The 22,621-nt window shown below is 31.2% G+C and overlaps 1 protein-coding gene across 1 annotated transcript in view; it reads right to left on the bottom strand.

The window, feature by feature from the left end:
* LOC142321113 (RYamide receptor-like) overlaps window positions 1–22,621 on the bottom strand; it is a 227,312-nt gene that overhangs the window by 27,367 nt on the left and 177,324 nt on the right. The window contains exon 6 of the mRNA XM_075359105.1: window positions 3,569–3,773. Coding sequence (XP_075215220.1) covers window positions 3,569–3,773 — 205 coding nt within the window. The remainder of the gene's footprint in view (window positions 1–3,568; window positions 3,774–22,621) is intronic.

The following is a 22,621-nucleotide window of genomic DNA, read 5'->3' as shown; positions in this document are numbered from 1 at the left end:
CATAATTTCTGATGGTCTATTTGTGTTTCAAATATGGCTGTTATTAAAAACAAAAACGTTATACGAGAAAGATGTAGAACAAAAGGAACAAGTATGATTAAAATATTTTTTATTAAATATTGTGATTTTTTATTAGCTAGCTCTAAATGCAGTATAATTTTGATGATAAAAACTTCGTTTGGTAAAGGAGGTCAACTTTTTTATGAGTTTTACTTTTAATATTGAATAATTTTAAGGTAAAACCGTAATTTGGTCAAAGGTGTTAATTCGTACTCATATTTTCTTACTGAAAAATTTTAACTTTTCCAAGATTATGATCTAAATATTGTATAATTAAGTCATTTACATTCAAAAATTCTATCGCTTTTTTGAAATAAAAATCTGTCAAGGCCAAACAAGCCGTATTAGTCACACAATGCCTTTGCTCGCAATTTTTTCTTCCTGTAATTATACTGTTTAATAAACTGCTATTATTTTTTTTTCTATTTTTTTTTTTCGGTAACGGTTTATATTTCTGCTGTTATGATTAGACATGCCATTAAGTGTGTAATACAGTAATTATCGTTTAGTAAACATAAGACCAGTAAACATCGGATATGATATATCGGATAAAGTGGCCAAAAAACTTGTCTCTTGGATGGTTTGGTTAATGCATATATATAGTATGTAAATTATTTATAATGCCATCGTTAGTACGACTTATACACATCGGTTATTATGACTTATTTTTCCTACTGCAATGCAACATTTTATCGCTTGTAATGACGGACGCAAGTGACTCATCAGTAAAGTAGTATATCTATATTGTAGCTACAGAAATACTTTGTTAAAATTAGTCAAAATTTCCTGTTTTCTTACATATGTAATATAGTTCTTGCTTTTTTTTATCTTCTACCTGTACCAGATTATTGTAAACTGAAACAGTCACACATTCTTTTGCTGTGAGCGCATAATATCGTGCGGGTACAGTATTTTATTTTACCTGTCATTCAACAATGTAATTCATTCAATAGTGATTTGATTAAGACTTCGTAAAAAACATTCACAATAGCGGAAAAGGCGCATATTATCTGGCGGTTATATAATGGCGAACTAATAAGGATACTGTCCAAGAATTAGGCGTAGGTCATTTCACAATATCGGTAATGTGGAAGAACTGTAAAAAAATTACGAAAATTTTGAAATAAATTCTATGAAATCAAAAAAATTACGGCCTAGTCAACATAATTATGTAGACTAAGCACTGTTAAAAAGGTTTAAATACCAGTGGGCTAGTAATATTCCTATTAGTGGCTCTATATTGTAAGCTAAGGCGAAAAATTTTTCTGAAAAATTCGTTAAACCAGGTAAAATAACTTCAGCTTGGATACAACGGTTCCATCAGCGTCTCGATATTGTGTCGGGGAGAATAAGTAACGAGGTCACAGCAGTTCCAACTGGTGTCAGAAAAATGGCCAGAAATCATTTGGCCAAAATTAAAAGAGGGCTATTCGGACAAAAACCTATAATGCTGATGAATCCGGTCTTTTTTTTAAACTGGCGGCAGAAAGAAACCTTCGGTTTAAAGGCGAAACGAGTTCGGGTGGAAAATTATCAAAAGAAAGACTAACAGTAACAAATGCTACAAATATAACTGGAACTGATATAAAAAAAATTCTGGTTATAGGGAATAAATACTAAACCCCGATATGTTGAAAATTTGAAATCGCTTCCTGTTATGTAGGTAAGTAATAAGAACTCACGGATGACAAGTGATATATTACGTCTTAATTACGAAAATGTAACTTCATTTTCAATATTAAATATTGAAAATGATAAAACACTGCTGCTCATTGACAACTATACAGTTCATCCACACGTCGAAAATTTATCGTGTATAAAGTTAGTGTTCTTACCATCAAAAACAACAGCAGTCTTAGATCAGGGCGTGATCAAATCGGTAAATGTCCATACAAAAAACACCTAATTTTACAAATGATACAGGATTTAAATCATAAAAAGGAAATACAAGTAACTATTCTGAATGCTATAATTATGTTAGAAAGATCACGGAATGAGGTGTTTCTAATGACTGTAAAAAACTGCTTTCGACATGCAAGATTTTTACCACAGGTTAGCGAAGTTACTGACGTTGCTTGTGAAGAAGAATCTTTAGCGGAACGGGGCAATAGTCTGCAAAACCAATCGTTATTGTTTGCATTGTTTGAAGATTATCAAGAAGTTGACAAAGATTTAGAACGCATCTAACTGTAACAGACGATGATGTGGCTTCAGCAATAGCAGAAATAGATGCGGACGTAGGTAATGGTAATGAAGGTAACGATAGCGACAATGATGAAGACATCAACTCGCCAAATCTTCCAAAGCGGCAATGAAAATCGTTTCCGGTTTCTCACTTTTACAAAACTTGCTAATGAAGAAACAAAGAGTGTTTGTTTTCATTTAGAAAGGACCTTCAAAATCTGTATTAGAACACGAAAAACATTTTTACAATTTTTCTCTATCTTATTTTACTGTAATGTATTTGTATTTTTGTTTTTTTTATATTGTTTTATTGCAAAATAAAACAATACTGTATTACAATACCCGTTGAGATGGCATATTAAAGTAGTACCAATAAGCTACCTAAACATCGGTTATTGTGACCTGAATAACCTATCGGTTATAATGATCTAAAAATGTTGGTCCCTTGGATGTCACTAAAAACGATAATTACTGTATATATAAATAAATAAATATATATATTTGTCGAATTGTAGTTGAATTATGACTTACATTACTTTCTGTAATACATTTGTATTTCTACATTGTTTGGTTTGAAATTATGAGTAAAATTTTTCATTATGTATTAATCGATATTGAATAAAGCAAGATGACCCACCCGAGGGTCTACGGATCAAGAAAATTGTCTGAATTTTTTTTTTGTGTTTTCCTCTGTTTTATTTACCCTTTTAGAACTGGTTACTTGTATTTGGTTTTACATACTGTTTTTAATTCATTAAAATTATCCTATGCGATTCGAAATCATCTTTAAGCTGTATTGATAAGATCTTTATAACAAGTTTATTCGTTACTTATAAGATCAAATTATATAATTTTTCTTTATTTGTAAAAATCTTTTACAACTTTTTTTTTATCTTTATAACAGATTTTACTTCCATTTGTTTCATTATATATTTTAATTTAAATTTTTTTTTAATTTAAGGACTGGTACCTGCGCATTGCAACCATACGTTTGCAAGTATTACTTTTTCCACATGCGATATATCATGGTATATATTTAAACAAAGGAAATAAATTTAGTTTTTAATTTAATTTAATTTTTATTTATAATACAAATGGAGACATTCTATAAATGAAATAAATCATTTGTTTATTGAAAATCGATTATTTATAATATATATTTTTCAACTTTGGCTAAATTATTTATTACTGTAGAGCAATATATTATTATTTTCAGAAGTAAAACGTTAGTGCTTTTAGAAAAGTTATATTTCTTAATAAGGAAAACTATAATAAAATAACATAAAGAAGAATTATACGGTTTTAGAACGTATGAGTATATTACCTTCTTTTTTGCTCTAAGTTGTACTAAATCTCGATCCGGGTCAGGATTACCAGGCGATGCTCTTCGCCACATTCTCCATGCTATTGCTGAATACGTATATGCAAGACCCAAAAGTGGAACACCAAATGTAAAAGAGAATACAAATACTGTGTAGGCTTGACTGTATGATGGTGAACTCCATTGTTCTCTACATTCATAATGCCATCTAAAAAAAAAAAAAAAAATAATAAATAAAAAAATAAAATACATATTCGTTTACTGTGTTTTCATGAAGGAAATTTTTTCAAAAAATAATATCAAGTTATCTTTATTTCATTTAAATTTTAGTTTACTTAATAGCATTATATTTCAATCATAAGAAAAGTATTATTTTTACGTTAAATAATTCTACCACATCAAAAATTTATTTTATTGATAAATTATGAATTTAAAACTTGTTAACCTAAATAATAATTTAAATAATTAATTTGAAAGTTATAACAGGTAGGGCAAGAAAAATCAGATTTTTTCTCTTTGAAAACCCTTAAAAATTGTTTATGATTTGTAATAATAAAAGGAATTGTAATTTTTAACGATGTATTTTGAAGAGAACACAAAGAAAAATCAATAAACATATTCCGGTTTATAAATGATAATTCAGTGAATTCCTTAATAACTTTCATTTACGGTATAAAAATGTACTTTTCAAATTAAATCTATAGAAATGCATTTATATATTTCTTATTTAGATCTATCTTTATCTATATTTAAGAAAATTCAAATTTCAGCAATTTTTAAAATTTTAAAATGAATAGGAGTAAGAATGTTGTCGGCACCCTAATGCAGCAAAACCTGCATTATTATTTAAATTAATAATATAACGATGAAAGAATTTTTAAAGTTATGAATCTCTGGCTACTGTAGGTTTTACCTTGACAGGTTACTATTTAGGAAGAAAACTAATTGGAACATTAAAGTATGTAATTATTAAAGTAATGAATAAAATAAAAAAAACTATTCTTCTCTGTAAAAGCTTGAGATACAGGACCCATGATCACAATATCTCCACGATGACTTATCTCCACTACTAATTGTGACGAAAATTACACGGCATCGTAACAAAATGAAATCAGAAGTCATAGTACAAAACTTCATGAAAATCAGTTCATCCCGTCTAAAAAAAAAAGCAAAACGATAACTAATGGAAAAAGCAAAATTTTTTTCATCAGTTTACTCACGGGTAAATGTAATCGTACGAATTCATCACCGAAGTGACATTCTAATATAATAGAATCGTGCAATTAGTAAAGAAAGTGAGTTTGAAACCAGAAACAATAAAAAAGAAAAATCCCGTTCTTTTATGCAGTTTGAATAAGATCAAATACCATTAGAAAGTACCTTATCTCAGGTACATAAGATGAACATTTTTTGAGATGTACGTAAGTACATATGTACATGTATGTATGTATGTACGTATGTAAAAATGTACATACGATGTGACCAGTCTCCCTTGACTGGTTTTGGACAAATTTGAATGGCATCAATGCCCGAAATAAGGAAATTATCCTGCCAGATTTTATCCGAATCAATCAACCTAGTCTGAAAGTATCAAGCAAAAAATAGCTCAACTCTACATACATGCTACATATAGAGCGTGCAATGATATAAAAGCTTTGTTGGAGAAGGTCGAGACTGCAGTACTACCAAACCTGAAAACATTTCTACCCATCTGTAATCATTTTTGTTTTATTTATGAACGTTTAATTTACTACCGTTTTCATGGTTTATTCGTTATAAACTCATTATTAAGTAAGCAATTTAATAAATAAAGATTACAAAACAAGAGTTTTAATTTAGGTGTATTTTTAAACTAAAAAAAATTTTAAGTACTGTTTGAATGTGGTTACACTGTATCCGTAATTACACTATATTAGATGTGCGATTATTATTGTATATTCATTTTTATAAAAAAATTAGAAATTTTTATTATTTAGAATTTTTAAATTCTTTTTTTGTACGATTGTTTTCATTGTTGATTATGCTACTATTATTATTAACACTTACTTGAAATTTGCATTATATGCTCAGTTCCTGTGCAAGTTTACCATCTTATCTGTGTTCATCGGAAAAGTCACTTTTCAACTAATTTACAGCTTTTTACATATGTTTGGAATATGGTCTCCAATCATCCTTACTCATTTCTTTCATTGTTTCCTCAGGTAATTTTTTAATATCTGACATTAAAAATGTTGTGTTATTACTAGCAACATATCTTTTCAGAGCCGATCATACCATCTGGAACGGATTTAAATCGGTATGGTAAGATGTAAGTTGCAGAATCTGATTTCCGTGTTCTTTTAATAGTTCAACTAATGGTATTTTATTTTTGAATTTATAAGTGATTTTATATGTCAAACCATTGTAGTTGTAACATTGCTTTATTAAACAGAATATTGTTTTATTCGTACGCACGTTATGCAAACAGAATATTTGTATGCACATTATTAACAACCACTGATTGGGAAGGAAGATCAGGAATTAATTATTCAGATGCATAATTTATGAAACTGCTGTTGATACTGTCGCGTTAAAAAAAAAGAAGAAAATAATATTTTCTAAACGGGATCACACAGCGAGATAATAAGAGCTTGTATGAAGAGCGAAGAAAATAAGAAACAAACGACTGAGAAGAAAAAAGAAAAGCGATTAAGGATCTCACAGGAAGGTGAAATCGAGCGCCACAACAAGCGTAAAAATACCCGAGGAGGTCAGAGAATGAGCGGCTGATACATGAATCAGTTGTGAGTTCAATGAATGGTGAGGGGGGACATCTTGCTCAGTGAAAATTGTAGGTTGTACTAACAAGGCATGAGAACTTTAGAGGACTGCTGACAAAAGAAGTCAGGTGAATTAATTTCAGAAAAAATTCGCGAGGTAGAACGACATGGAAATGCTTTATGGTAGCCCAGATGGGATGATGTACGGGGGGGGAGGGTTACGCATGATCTCTTCCCAGACGTTGTTGGTTTGCAGGGCGCCCCTTGGGTTCACCGCAACAAGTATGTGACGCAATTTCTTTCTAGTCATGGCGCTTTCTGAGGAAGATTCCAGCAATTTGGTCCAGTGGATTCAGGTGTGTGTCAAGATTGTGGACAACTAGATGACATACCGTGTAATTTACGAATGCTCAAAATACGAATTTATGCGCACGAAGACTATTGGTCGGCTCGATATTAGATCTCTGTGAGAATTTGAAAAACCGAGCCGAATGAGTAATCGTTGAAAATTTCTTCTGTACCTGGCAAGAGAACGGATTGCCGGGAGAATTTAGGGTTCCGCCTCGTCTTTCCTGTTTTTTGGTTTGTTGTTCTTGTGTTATAAGGTTTTTAAGTTTTTGTAGTTTTGTTTATTTAGGTTTATTTTTAAGTTTATTTTTATTTCTTGTGCGTGTTTATTTCTTTATTGCGTGTTGAACTCAACTTCTAACCTATCGGGTAAGCAGTTGCCTTAATTTCAGTTCCTTCATGTCACTCAGTCTTCTTAAAGACACGACGACAAATACGTATGTGTTTTGTTTTAAAGAATTTATTCCCTAGTAGTGCACCGATGGGAATATTACATGAAGTATTCGCATCGGTGGCGTCCTGACTGAGGCAAGAACAAGGCTGAGAGATGCCTTTTGCCGAGGTACTGAAAATGACCTCCGGTAAAGCCCCTAAGGGTTAGAAGGGGATGGTGTGGCGATTGGATCCGTCATAAGGTGGGTGACTTCCCCTTCGGGGTCAGGATGTCGCGATAGTCACAGCTTTTTGTACTCTTTTTCCAAGTTAACATCGCGTTTGGAATGAACCCCATTTTCTAATTTTCAAACTTTATAGCTTCTTTCTTCATAAAATCGTATACATTATTAAATTATTTCACGAACTTGACTACAGAGCTTTTTATTCTCTTCATAAACAACGAGTACAATAAATATTATCTAAAATTGGTTCAGGGTTTTAACCAGCCCTGGATTTAATCCATCCAGCATCCATCTACTCACCGCCCGCTAACCTCCTACCCTCCGTCCGCTAACTTAATTATATTAATAAATTATTTTGTAGGGTTTAGGCCTATTATTTAATGAGGATATTTATAACTCTAAATATTATCAGTAATAAAACCCGTTACAAGTGCATATAATATTCCTCAAATAATATATTTCGATAACTTTTATTCGTATAAAGGGGTCATTCATTTTATGAATCACTTGATGGAGGGAGTGCAAAAATAATCTATTAATGTAGTTATAAACTATTCGTACTGTGTACGGTAAGTAATAATAATATGTACACTAAATATTTTTAAAGAAATTATTGTCTGAAATTAAACAAAATGATTATAAATTGTAATTTTGGAAAGAATTTTGCAATTTATGAAAATAGTTAAACACACTGTATTGCAGAATACTCGGTTTCTGAAGAAGTCTAATGTTACAAGATGTTACAAAATGTAATAATACGCACAGCGACTGTCTGCGTCGTGCAAGCAAGCTTTTATATTTTCATCTTACGAACTGTACGTACGTATATACATATCCTCCTGGAATTTTCCAATTGATTTTTTACCTCTAAACCATTTTATTTATTTATTTTTTTTTTTTAAATAGAGGATCAGGAAACAACAAGAATCTGCAAAACCCTCCATTTTTTCATTTATAACTTATAATCGAAATAACATCGCAATTATAAAATAATCTGAATTATTATTAATAATAATAATAATATCGATTATCTTTTCGATATCTGTCCGTCTCAGCTTAGTCGCACTGATATTACCTAATTTTTAATTTCATTACATAAATTTGTGCCTAATTTTTTTTCATATTTTAATAAATCATGACTTTTCAATGAATCTTCACGACTTCTTGTATAAGTTAACAAACATAACAACTAACTTTGATAAATCAAAAGAAATAATTTGATAGAAATATTGTTGAACTTTTCCAACATTTTTCATAAAGCTTAAAGTTAGCTTCCTATTATTATTTAAGTAAATTCCTATTACTTCCAACAACATTTTTAAGTACATAATTAATTAAACTCGTAAAGATTATTAACTAAATTAAAATATAAGATTTTACCAAAAATCGTTAAGTATACATCGTTTTTCTGCAAAAAATTTCATAAAAATTAGATAGTTGGCCGTAACTGCGTTACGAACAGAAACAAGTACACATAAAACACCAAACAGATTAAATGCCAAGAGGTAGAGTTAATAAAAAGTAAAGGATCTCGCTTGGCTAAATCAAAAACGAACATACATATTTTTCTTAATATTCACGTAATAATCGAATTAGAGTGAAGTAATTATTGATTTAGGTAGTCCTTAACTGGATAATCATTGTACGAATATGCCTTAATTTATAGATTACGTGAAAAAGTTAATTTTTAGTCAATTAATAGGTAATTTTTCTTTTTTGATTTTAACAAGTGCGTAAGTGAAAATAGAAAATAGGTGAAACATAGTAGATTAAAACAAACAACCTCAATCTCATACAGTTATCGTGATTTAACAGTTATTTATGTTGACGCGCAATCGCCTACCACGGATGTTGACCCTAAGACCTTGGCCATTCTTCTCATTTATTTTATATGGTCTTCTCCTTTTTCCTTCTACCCCTCCCAAGAATTCTAATACTTCTTCCATTAGCAGGCTCAAGGCAAAATGCTAATATAGTTTTTCATCTTTCTTGTTTTTTGGGGGTAAAGAAAAATTCCCATCAACGGGGAAAAAGTCTTAAAGGAAGAAGAGACGAGGTAGTCAAAGAATAATTGCAGAAAAGTGAAAACAAATTATTTTTTAATGCGATATCCATAGATATTCAAACGAAACAAAAATAAATAAATAAAAAAGTAAATTTGACAGTTGTAATAAAATATTCGTTACTTGTAAATATTTATGTGAAGAAAAATACTATTTGAAAACTTTAATAGGATTGTACTTATATAATAATATTTGAGAGAATATGTTTGATTAATTCAGATTCATCAATTTGTGACTTTCTACAGTTTACAATGATATGCTGCAATAAATCTGCTTCGCAATATCATGCTTTAATACTAGTATTTTAACCATCTTGTAACAAAGTGTAATATCTTAAATACATAATTTTAAACCTTTAAAAGTTACTTCATTTTTATTCGTACTATTTTTCTATATTTCTCTCTACTTTCTATTACAGTGATTTTTATTTTAAAGTAAATTTTATCTAAGTTTTTTAAGCCAGTGGAAACAACTTTTTTATTATTATTATTTCTATCAACACTTCTGCAGTATCCACATTAATATTGTATAAATATTAATAACTTAGTTATCTCAATAAAACAATTTGATTAGAAGATCTTAGAATTCAAAATTATAAATATATTATTTATCCGATTTTGACTCATTTAGCTACTTTTTAAATTTAATGTAACCTCGGCTTCTTAAAGAATACCTGAATCAAATAGTTATTTATTAAAATATAATAGTTATTTAATCAAAATTTTATTTATTTAATTATTTACATCCTCTAAAATAAGCAAGATTATAAAAACAGTTTCAGAAACATTAAACATAAATAAAGAATAAACTCTGAAATAAAAGTAAACAAAATTTATAATTAAATTAATAATAAAAAAAAGTCGATAGAATACTTGTCATCGCGATGTGCAATATCAATGACGTCCATATAAAGAGTAATATTGTTCTAGGGTTAAGAAATACCTTTAAAAAAGTTAAGATTGTGACAGCAAATTTTTACCATTTGATTGAAAGCGGTATCCACAGTAGTGACCTAAGATATGTGAACAAGTTATGTATTTCGGTTCATCTTGTTCAACCTCGTTATATGACTAAAATATAAAAATAAATAAATTTTTATCTTAAAATATTATATAAATGCACGATTAATATTACTTTTACGTAAATGCGATTAAAACAACATTAAGTTATTTCTTATTAAATATTTATTTCATAAAAATGCACTAAAAAATGTATGTAATCTACTGTTTCACTAGAAAAAGAGATACAATAATTTGTTTCTTTACGCTGTTAGTACCAATTTTTCATACGGTTGTGACACATGTACACCACTTGATGTAGAGAAGTAATAGCTAGAAACAGTTACCTTCTCCAACTTTGTAACGACGCGTCGTTTACAATGCAGCCAATGGTGAACAAAGTGACGATTGTTTTGTCAGTTTTCTTTTCATTTGTTATATTATACTTTTGCCAATAAATACTTTGGCAAACTGACCTTTGCCAAATTTAGAATTTCTCAATATTTTTAAATTTTGTGATTCCAGAACTATTTACGCATTCGTTAAAATATTCTCTAATTACGTATGTGTGTTTGTGTGTATACACATGCGTGAGCAGTTCTTTGTTTGGATATACATGTCGGGTAGGATTTAAACTGCAGTTATACAATGTACCACAGAAATTGATTCTATTAACTTCAAAAATAAATGTATAGAATCAAGGAGTAGGAAGAGTTTTAAGGGTACGCCATATCAATGGGAGTTTGGATTATATAAAAGTTTTATTTTTAGAAGCTTTTTAGCGTAAATAAACATTTAACCGGAAAAAATTCATAGAAAAATTCTTGAAAGAATTTTTTTAAATGTTGCCCCACCTTAAAAAGGTTTGTTATTTAAGGAGAATTTAATTTCATTTATCAGCTACAACTTATATATTTCATTTTTTCTAAATGATAACGGTAAATTATCACCGAGGAAAATAACAGGTAACTTTCATATTGCCTCGAAGAAACAGTCTACTGTTTATTAAAATAATGAGCGAGTACAACCAAAAATATAGAAAGTTATTGGGAGTCAATAACCGAGTTGCCAGTGTTATTGAGATTAAGTTTTAGTATTTGTTCATTATTTAAATAATGAACAAACACCAGCCGAAAATACAGTAATATATCATAAACTGCATCATTTATGTGATAAGATAATGGGATGAGAACACATCATCACCAAAAAGAAAGAACTTAACATTTGCTTAAGAAAACAGGATTGCTTAAAAGAAATACATTCATCTTTGATAGCAAATACTGATATACAAAGAGATATTGAAGACGTTTGGACGTATAGAATAAACAACTGGATAACTACTAGCAACTTAGATATAGAAATTCTTCACAGATTCCTTAATAAAGTCCTGTGATCAATCATTAATTCGAAATAGTACCTTAGAAATAATGAAATATAGGAATTCTTAAATATGCTAAAGGTAAAAGAAGAAATTAGGAAATTTAGACTTGGTTATCAAGAGCGACTGGATTCACATAGACGTCTTAGCAGTGCAGTGAATCTTTTGGATAAGACCAAAATACCCGGCCTTTAAGCCGACGTCGTGTTTTAGACGTCAGCGGTACTGCATTAAAATATATTCATATAATGATAATAAAAGTAGAAATTCAAAAAATGTGTAAATACTGTAATTAGATTATATAAAAATTCGTATTTAAAAAATGCCACTTTTATAAAACTCCAATAGCACACTGCGTTCTAAAAGTAATTGTACACCTACATAAACAAGATTTTGTGTAAGGATTGTTTTACAGTAAGTAATTTATTCTGCAAAGATTTATTGATTCTGCACTGTGCTTTCATAAGCCAGCCAAGCATATGACCTTAAGACAAGAAGGTGTGTCGGGTTTTTGTTGTTCATTGTGTGTCAGTCGTCTCTGAAAAATTGACCCGCGTCATTCCGCACGCGCTCAATCTGTAGAACGGTGAATATTTCTCCTTGAATATGTTTGCGATAAACACGGTGAGTACATACAGAGAGTGAAAGACAAGTTCTCCGTTAGTTTTACAGATATGTCGGTTCCTAATCGACATAATGTAAGAGCGCTAATCGAACAAAACATTTGGACTGGATCGGTAAAGTACTATGACCCACTTATAAGACCATCAGTATTCGGTAAAGAAAAACTGCAAGATATATCAACTGTTATCCAACGTAGTCTCAAAGTCTACGTGAACTTTGGACAAACAGAAAAGAAATCCGTGTTGTAGCTGCAAACAAGTTTTTCAGAAGCTTAATTTCATCCCAAATAAAGTGAAGGCAGTTCAAAAGTTATTGTCTACAAGTAGTGGAAATCGAATTTAATGCTGTGAATGGTTTCAACAATTTCAAGCACATAATTCTGACGATATTTGGACCGTATATTCTAAACCGATGGTGCATTTATCCAGGTTTGCGCACGTACAGAAATCACGTTATGATCTGCCACATGCTATATACTGTATTCCTTTTCATGATGAGATGAGAAGGAATACTGTACTGAATGAGATGATACTGTATTCAAGACTGAGATGTGAATTGAAATATTGGGGAGAATAATCAGCCCATCGTTCTTGAAAAAACAATAAATTCAACTCATTATTGTAAATCATTTACCGGTTCATGGGAGAGGTAACAAAGGACAAATTAATAATGCTTGGAATCAAAAAGACCGCACGTACATCTAGGTAAGTTTTTGCAGATTGAATCGTTTCTAAGGGCTTACAGCCACCTCGTTGTCCGGATTCAAGCCCGCCGGATTTTTACTTTGTGGTTATGTAAATATAATTTTTACCGAGGAAACCCTACAGCCTCCAGGTACTTCAAACTGTTATTCGTGATTTCACCAAGAAATCACTTATATAACTCTTATGAGTGTTCAAGAACAAAAACAAACGCGCGCATATGTGTCTAAATATTGATGAGGACCATTTCCGACAATTACTGTAAGATAAATCAATGTTATGTGATGTTGTTCTCGTTCATTATAAGTGTCTAAGCTACTTTTCGTACGTACTGTACAAAAGAAGTAACTAGACACTTGGTCGAATAACTAACCGCCTTGGTGTAATACCCAGTTGGGGGTATTTATTCTATATCTTAATTCGCTGATTCATATTTCTAATGAATAAAGATCATTGTTCAGTTCATGATAATTTTTAATATGTCGTAATGATCATGATGTCTTTATTTTAAGTTTTATATTACATGAATATTTCATTATTGATGAATATATGAGTTGATGAGCGTGTATAATGACATAATGAAAAATAAATCTAGACTGAACAATACATTAATAATTAGAAAGATTATAAATATAAAATATCAGCTGGTAAAATGGCTACTGAATATAAACAAATTTATTTCCTTTTACAAATGAATAAGAAGAACGAGACAGATTATGTATTTATATTTAATAAGAAGAAAAGGAGGAACGAGTCTGTAACATAACTGCCCGTCAAAAAATCAGATGATTTTTTTTATAATATTGAAAGAGAACTATCACAAACAATAACATAAAAATAATAAATTAATAATTATTGATTTGTAATCACAATAAGTTATATAAGTGATCGTGTAATTAGCAATATTACAATTATGGATAAGTAAATAATATGACATTATATAAGTGTTATTTAAGTATATTAATTATACAAGTATTACATAAGTAGTGTGAAACTACTACATTGATTATTCGTACAGTATTAATAATAATCAGGTAATGAATAGTTATTATAAAGATCATGGATATCTTAACTTAGTTTCAAAGTGGTCAATCAAAACGGTTCATTCAAATTCGTCTTACTGTAATAAATCAAATGTGTTTTCTGACAATAATTTTATGTGCTAGTAAGTAAAAGTATTTTATCTCTTTCTTTAAAATTTATTAACTTTACTTATGTAAAGAAACAAAAATAAATACAGCAGTTGCTAAATATCTTCTCAATAGTTATTTAAGAACGCCAAAAAAAAAATTAAATTTATCAAATTTTCCTTTTTGATCATATTCTCGGTAAGTTATCACCTTACCCCAAGCCATCATGCGAAGCACCTCAGAAATTTTAAAAGGAAAGAAGAGGTTTGTGAGACATTTTAATGAGAATTAACTATCAACATTTTTAACGAAAAATATTTCGGGCCAGAATAATTTTAACCAAATCAGCGGTCATTTAGTTTAATTCCACATTTAGATTCAAAACTAGTTTACTAGTCTTAAATAAATTCTCACCAATGAAACACAAAAAAAATTTATCAAATTTTCCTACCTCAGAACGATCTATTCTTCTGTATGAGACCAGTATGTGTACTTGAAATATACTGATGGATGTACTTATGAAACTAGCAGTGAAAAATATTACATAGCTTCCACTTTGTTTGTAATAGCCCGAAATATTTTACGTAAAACCTTTTGACTTTTAATGTTCTTTAAAATGATGCCATAACTGTACGTTTTTATCTGATATTTTTGTGTTGCTCTCCATGGCGGTTTGAGGATGTGGAAATTATCATACCACGAATTTAATTTCTCAGTTTAACGGTTGAGTAGTTTTTGGCTATTTAAGAGTTAAATAATTTTATGTTATTGAATATTAATATCGGAAAATCAGTGAAAATTGTTCACACATTTTTAAGGCGCCTTAGATGCAGGTCGGAATACCCATTACAGTCATAATTACTCAGAGGAGATTATGGTTAACATGCTCGGTTAGGAAAAGGACTGGAACCGTTGTAGTAATTGGTTTAGATGAGTGTTAACTAGAAAAGTTGGAAGAAGAAGAATGGAACTGAGAACAGGAAATAAGTTCAAGGGTGATGGTGGTAGGCCAGCAGCGGAGGTCCAACTGGATCGTCGCTGCTGGGTGACCCGGAGGGACGCTGAAAGCCGTCACCTGAGGACGATGCCGGGAGTTTTCCGAAGACACGCGTAGTGATGATGGCATACCTTATGGTGTTACCATTACCACGTGATGTAGGGGAAGAAGGTTTTTAGTGGGTCCGTGCGTAGTTTGTAAACCCCACACAACCAGCAGTACGGGCTGCTGGGCGTCTGGTAGCACATTTTCCCTCCTCCAACGTTAAAAAAAAAGAAAAGAAAGTACCCTCTCGATCAAACAGACCACGGATATTCGGAAATGTTGTCATATCTTCGCAGCGACAAAGTGTTGCTAACTTTTCCGGCATTATCTTTGACAGATTTTTATTTGAAACACTAAGTACGGTATTTAAATAATAATTCAATTATCAATAATTGAAATAAAATTTCCCCAATTTCAGTTCGACTTCACTACCTTTATCAAATGACGTTTCACCTTAAAAGTTTGCGGTATTGAAGTAAAATTTCCGGCTACACCGGTCAAGTCATATAGTACCTTGCACAGCTTTTTCATTTCAAATTTTTTTTTGCATTTTAGGTCTGGGGTTTTGTAATTAAAAAAAAAAGTAGAGATTTCTTGTGATAGCTTCAAGAATATTAACTTTCGAAAAATTTTTGAAATTTTTTTAAAACCGAAAGGAAGGTAGAGCAAAAGAAGAAAAAATTTCATTCAGTTTTAAGAGGTAAGGTTGGTTTTTTAAAAATAAATTTGGTTAACTTATATAGGCATTGTAGGTAACAAATTTTCTTTAATAAATTTTTCTCTAGAATACCTCTGAAGAAAATCGGAATTGAGTTTATCATGGTATCTCCCCCTTAACGAATTTTGAAAAAAAAATAATGGGATTAATACCCCATATTCAGAAATATTTGAGTCAAATTTTAAAAATATTAGGTTAGGTTAGTTCAAAGATCAAAAGCAGAACGACAGACACATCGTAAATAAGTATATGCTTACATATATACGTAGACAAATACATATATACTGGATCCGCACTATAAGTTCACGATTGTCGCTGTGTTGGTAAGTTGAATGCGTTTGGGGGGGGGGGGGGTTGAAGAGCTGTTATACGTACGTTCACAAACATCGTTATTATAAAAATAATATTAAGAAATCATATTTAAAATGATAACATAGTTTAGTTATGTTTAAACTACGATTTATGATCAGGCACTTATTACAGTAGGTAGGCCATTGGGTTTATAATCAACTATAACGTATAACAATAAATAATAAGCATTTAGTATCCTCTTACGTGACATCCGAACCGTCGTAGGGGAAGACACGCCTTGTGCTTCTGACGATTTCGATCGCCACACCTCCCCCGTTCCCAGCCATGATGGGCTTTAACGGAGGTCGTCTTTTGACCCTCTAACCTTTTACATCTCACAATAATCTATTGTGAGTAAATGTCTCATAATATTCGAGGTAATTCAATAGATTACACACCACAAGAAATGTTGGCAACAACGAAATTTATTCCTAGTTCCCTTAGTGAACTCAACTTTTACAGTTCAAACCCCTCCTCTTACGTGACAGTAGGGTCACAATCTTCTGAAATGTAAGAAGGCAAGTTCAACCCACCGGATTGGTCTGGTGCATTGATTCGCAAAGTGGTCCAGGTGGACCCCCAGGGGTCCACGGGAGACTCGACAGGGGTCTACGTTGGCGTGACAAAAAAATGGGGGTTCACAATTCTTAAGCGGGGGTCCACGAAAGTTCATCGGGTTTCAATAGTGAAGAACCAAAATGTTGGCTTGACTTTGCGTATCAATCTAGGCAGATAATGTTTTGAGAAGCTCAGCGACTGTTACTTGTAAAAACTTACATATTCCATATTCAGTACAACGAACGTGTCGAGACTTGCAAAGCGCCGCCGCTGCCGCCGCCGCCGTCCGCAACGTTTGTTCAGACGTGCAAAGGGACGAAATACGACTTGTGGTGTGTGTGCTAGCAATCTTGCTTGCATGAACTTGTTTAATTCTTCACTAATATAAATACGATTGCCAAGGATAAACGTTACTCATTTGTTTCCGGAATTTTGAAAAGAAAAGTAAAGTGAATAGATGTTAGTAAAGTAACGATGTTAGTAAAGATAAAAGTAAACTGAAGCTAAATATTGATAATTTGCTGTCAATCCATCAAGTACATCCCTCCCATTAAAATTGTAACTATTTTGTGATTGTCATTGTAGAAGTTACATTACGTTATTAATGTTTAATTTTAATTATATTACGACAATTTTATTATATTACATTGCAATATGATAATAATAATAATTAATAGTGTAATGATTACATATTTGAATAAATGCAACACAAAAAAATATACTATTTTTCTTTTGCTTTTTACCACTCTGAATGGGAAGTTTTCTAGATAAAATAAGTGAGAATTGATTGCTTTCTTGTGCTGTGAGTAGATATCAGAAGTGTGAAGTTGGATGGAAGCATTTTTTTTGATTGGCCAACTTTACTTTTTTGACATGCACTCACAGCACAGTCAATCAAAAATTAACCAATCAATTCTGACTTTTTTTTCGGAAGCTGTTAGTTCATAGAACTCACCCGTAACGCAAATTTTCATAGTTAGATCTAATCTTCACATTTTCCGTGGACTGGAAATATGGTAGAAATGTAGCTGCAGGGGGTCCACCGGAACCAGCAAAATTTTGAAAGTGGTCTATGAGAAAAATAAGTTTGGGAACCTCTGGTCTAGTGGTTAAACTTGTCATCGCAAATCAGCTGATTTCGAAGTCGAGAGTTCTAAGGTTCAAAATCCTAGTAAAGGCAGTTACTTTTATACGGATTTGAATTCTATATCGTGGATACTCGTGTTCTTTGGTGGTTGGGTTGCAATTAACGAAATATCTCAGGAATGGTGGACCTGAGATTACACAAGACTACACTGCACTTACATTCAGGACTGCAGGACTTTTAATCTTCAATCCTGTGGCCTTCAGCACGTTTAACGCATCTGTAAGGCCGCATGCAGTTGGTTTTCGTGTGGCCGTACTGCTAACAGCGCGTAAACTGGACCAAACCAGGAGAACTTCTCGGTGTTCCCAAGGTTATCCCACTATTGGCTATGTGTTTAAAATTAAAAACCTTTTTGTTATTATCCTTGGGCTCAAGGAATTTGGATTCTGGATTTTTTCTGAAGTGCAATAATAAGCCCTCATTGAGAGATTTTCAACGATATATCATAAGTGGTACTTATTTTTATTTGTTCCAGAGTTATAGCCAAATAACTTATATACTTCGGACTTCGTGACCGTGTACCGTATCCTCAACCTTAATAAGGTCAATCGGAACAAAAAGTGTAAGTTCCTTAGTACAATCCGGAAAGCTCTTTCGCCCTTCCTAGTTAAAGTACGATCGATCATACTATGCTCAGACACCAAGTCAACTATCCATTTGTAGATGTTCACATCTATCGAGATAACATGTAGTTGTTTAGGGCTGAATACTCTTACGCTGTAGTCACACTTCTTAACCACCATTTCAATTAACTCACACAGCCGGATAACAACGGTGATGCCGTGAAGGAATATCGGCGGGGGCTTAATGACGTACATTTGACATGTATCGACGTTATCATCCATCCTCCATTTGGAGGAAATCGAGAGGTCCTGCATCAGGACCTTTATTGGGAAGTCCTGAATAGAATTTCATTATGGCAAATCGGTGGCAGAAATGGGAGAATATGGTACCTTTGCGGACGCAAAACTGGCACCGTCTGCCATGTACAAAAGCTACCTGCGAGTCTGTGTAGAGAGCATCAGTCTCGATGTGGGTCTCACATCTAACAGAAAATTATCTTTTAGAAGTTTGCAGCGGGCTGCTTTCTTGCATCCCTCTTCGAGGGCACTAAGCGTCCACGCTTTCTAGACGACGTTTGACAGCGACCACTAGTTGTAGTCTCATCCTTTTCCAATTTATAATTATTTATTTGTTAAGTTAAACAAATGAAACAGTTATGTGATACAATAGCCTGTTCAATTGAGCTATATATTAATAATCCTCATCCTCAAAATACTTTTTTTAATAAAAAAAAAAAAAAACATTACAAATTTAGAAGAAAACTCTAAACGAATTAATATAAATGTAAAAATAATTTAAATTACCAAATAGAAAATTAGGGTACTAATTATATAACGAAAAAATATACTTTTATAATAATCTGAATTTTATCGAATCGCCCAACATTATTTTGGCTTTACTTTATTCGTAAAACAGTCTACTACACTTCTTGATTCATTTCATCACTGTTGCTCACTCTCATTAGTCTCTCTTTCTTTCTCTTTTGATATATATTCCTTATACATTTTAATTGCGAAATATCTAATTTCGTAATAAAATTTCTACTGCTTAATTTTATAACTTTTATTTTTTGATATATTTTCCTGATGTAATACTTTTTTTGCAAAATTTTATGTATAAATTACTTCAAAGTTGTCAACTACACCAACTTTTTTATTCGTTAATATTTTATACAAGTTTTAAACTTTATTTTTTAAAAATGACGTTTTTTAACTTACATTATTAATGATTTGATAAATTATTTAACTTTATATTTTATTCATCTGTAAATATATTTAAGTTGAAAAGTTCTTTGTCAAAATAATTTTGACGTATGTTCTTTCTCTTGAGGTAAAATATTATTATATTGAGAGATTTTTAAAATACATAATTTCTTCTTAAACTTTCTTTAAATTCTTTATATATATATTTATTCTATTTTACTATACTATTAAATATTATATGATATTTCTTTTACATAATATGAGATAATAAAATAAATTTACTATATTGAAATAATTTTTCTTTTTGTTTTAGGAAATTAAAACTACGTTTATATATTTTTTTCGTCGTAGCATATCTATTGTTTAACAGCTTAATTCGAAGTCGAAGATTCTAATGTTCAAATCCTCGTAAAGGTAAGTTACTTATATACGGATTTGAATACATTGGATATCTCGTTGTACTTTGGTGATTGAAGTTCAATTAACCAAAAATCTCAGGAGTGGTCGGCTTGAGTCTGTACAAGCTAAACCTCATTTATATATCATATATTATCCTCATCTCACTGGGTCACAGGGTAGGCAAGGGTTGTTCGTAAGTTGAACAGATTGCAACATACATATTATGTTTAAAAAATAAAGTTGTGATTTTTAAAACCTAATTAATATTATTTTTCCTCTCTTTAAAAAATTAAAGGAAATAAATTGGTAGGACCAATAACTGAAAAAAAGAAAAACATTATTTCTTTTGGAAAAACTAAATTAAATTTATTACGTAGATTTTTATCCATATATTGTAACAATCATTTTGCCTAAATAAAAAATCTTTAAAATTTATTTTTATCTGACTGATCATTTTATTAAATAGTTCTTGACTTAGTCTTCGTATAACAGTAATGGTACAACGGGTGGATAAATTGTAACCATCTAATTTTAAATATGGGTAAAACCGCTGCATAGACTTCTTAAGTAGTTGCAACATTGCTGATTGCGTGGATAGAATTCCCATTTAAACGAGCGATAATATTTCTATTGCCCAGGCAGTACCGAAATTTCCTGTGTGTTTTATTAGATGGCAAATTCTCGTGAGATAATCAAACTGATTTTGTTTGCAACAAAATTAAACCTACCGTTTCGCAAGCAGCTCAATAAAACAATATTTCCCCATATACGTATATTTCCGTATAAAGTATAATCTTATCTCTTGGGCTCTTTCAAAATGTCAAAACGAGTTCTTACGATAGAAAAATGGGCTGACAGATAATTAAGTATGAATCGTGTAGAACGATATTTAGAATATTAAATATTGTAACAAGACCGGTATAATGGATCTGAGTAATAGATTCTTGCCAATTAAGAAGAAAATAATAAAAAATATAATAATGTGAGAAATCCAGAAAGAGGCTAAAAGAAATCCTTTTAGTTAAAGGACACAGGTTTGTTTAACAATAGTCTTTTGTATTCTGCCCACTGATACACACCTAAACAGATGTTCTTCCGTGAGGAGTTACTGGACCCAAGTTAGAAGGAACGCATGGGAACGAAAGGGTTCAGTTAACCAATCTCACGTTCAACTGGGGTCTGATCCGGCAGGTAAAGAAGATAGGAGTATAAATACTCCGGGGAAGACCAGTTGAAATGAGTTCTGCGAAATGAGTCGGCGAGACGAAGAGTACCCCGAAGTCAGTCTAAGGGAGACGTTACGACGTCAGTCTGCTAGATGTGAGTCTGCGAGTTGTCAATTAGTGAGAGTTTTCAGCGAGAAGGTCAGTGAAGGAGCGAATTTCGAGTGCAGGTTCGATGCAACTAAGGAGACGCCACAAGTAATTCCACTACATGAAAACAAGAACATGGTTTGTTGAGTTACTGTAAGACTATAAGTGAAAGAGATAATGTACTGAATTTGATTCTTAAATTGTAAAGGTAGTTTTATTTGTGAACAGCATCGGTATTTGCAGTAAAATAACTTTATACTTGTCTTAACTATTGTACTATTGTTAATACAAGACTAGTGGTTAAAAGTATTAAGACTAGCGATCATGCGAATGACTTTTGTCAGTGGGACTGAATTCTGGTTTTCATTATTTATCTACCTGTGAATAAATCCTGACGATTACTTTAAATTCTGTTTTGTATGGAATCTCTGTTTATTATTATTATTATCATTATTATTGACATTTATGATTGTTTGTTGTTGACATTTAATATTATTACTGTTTACTGTTGCCATTACTGTCATTATTCTAATTATTATTGAGATGTTTTTTTATTGTCTGTTATTATTATTACTATTACTATTATTCTGATTATTATCGTGGTTGTGATTACGATACTCTTTTTTATGATTTCTTTTATTATTATTGTTAACTATTATTATTACCATTGTCATTATTATTATTAATAATTTGTCTTGTTTTACTTATGTTTTCAAACCAATAGATTGTAATTATATAAACATTTTCATTTGTCAATCTCTCAATATCCTGATCGATCCGCGTACACGAAACAGTATGTTAACTTATACTTAAGATAATATTTATGAATATACGTTCTTTGCTAAAAAGAAAATTATTACTTATTCGTAAGAATAATGATGTATACTTTTACCAAACCAGACAACGGAACTGTTTTATAATTCAACCCACTACTTTGGTTTATGAGAAGGGTCTTATTGTAACTTCAGTTGCTATTTTTAATAAATTAACGAATCATTTGAAAAATCTTTCCACCAATTTATTTAAAATAAAATTAGAAGATCTTCTTTTACGGAAACAATATTACTCGTAAAACACGAATTATATGTATCCTATAAATATCTACAAAATAATTTAGCATAAAAATTTGGTCAGAATAATTTTC

The sequence above is a fragment of the Lycorma delicatula genome, chromosome 3 (genome assembly GCF_047948215.1).
Source record: "Lycorma delicatula isolate Av1 chromosome 3, ASM4794821v1, whole genome shotgun sequence".
Taxonomy (NCBI): domain Eukaryota; kingdom Metazoa; phylum Arthropoda; class Insecta; order Hemiptera; family Fulgoridae; genus Lycorma; species Lycorma delicatula.
Note: the sequence above shows the minus strand (reverse complement) of the source record. Positions and strands in the feature narration are given on the sequence as shown.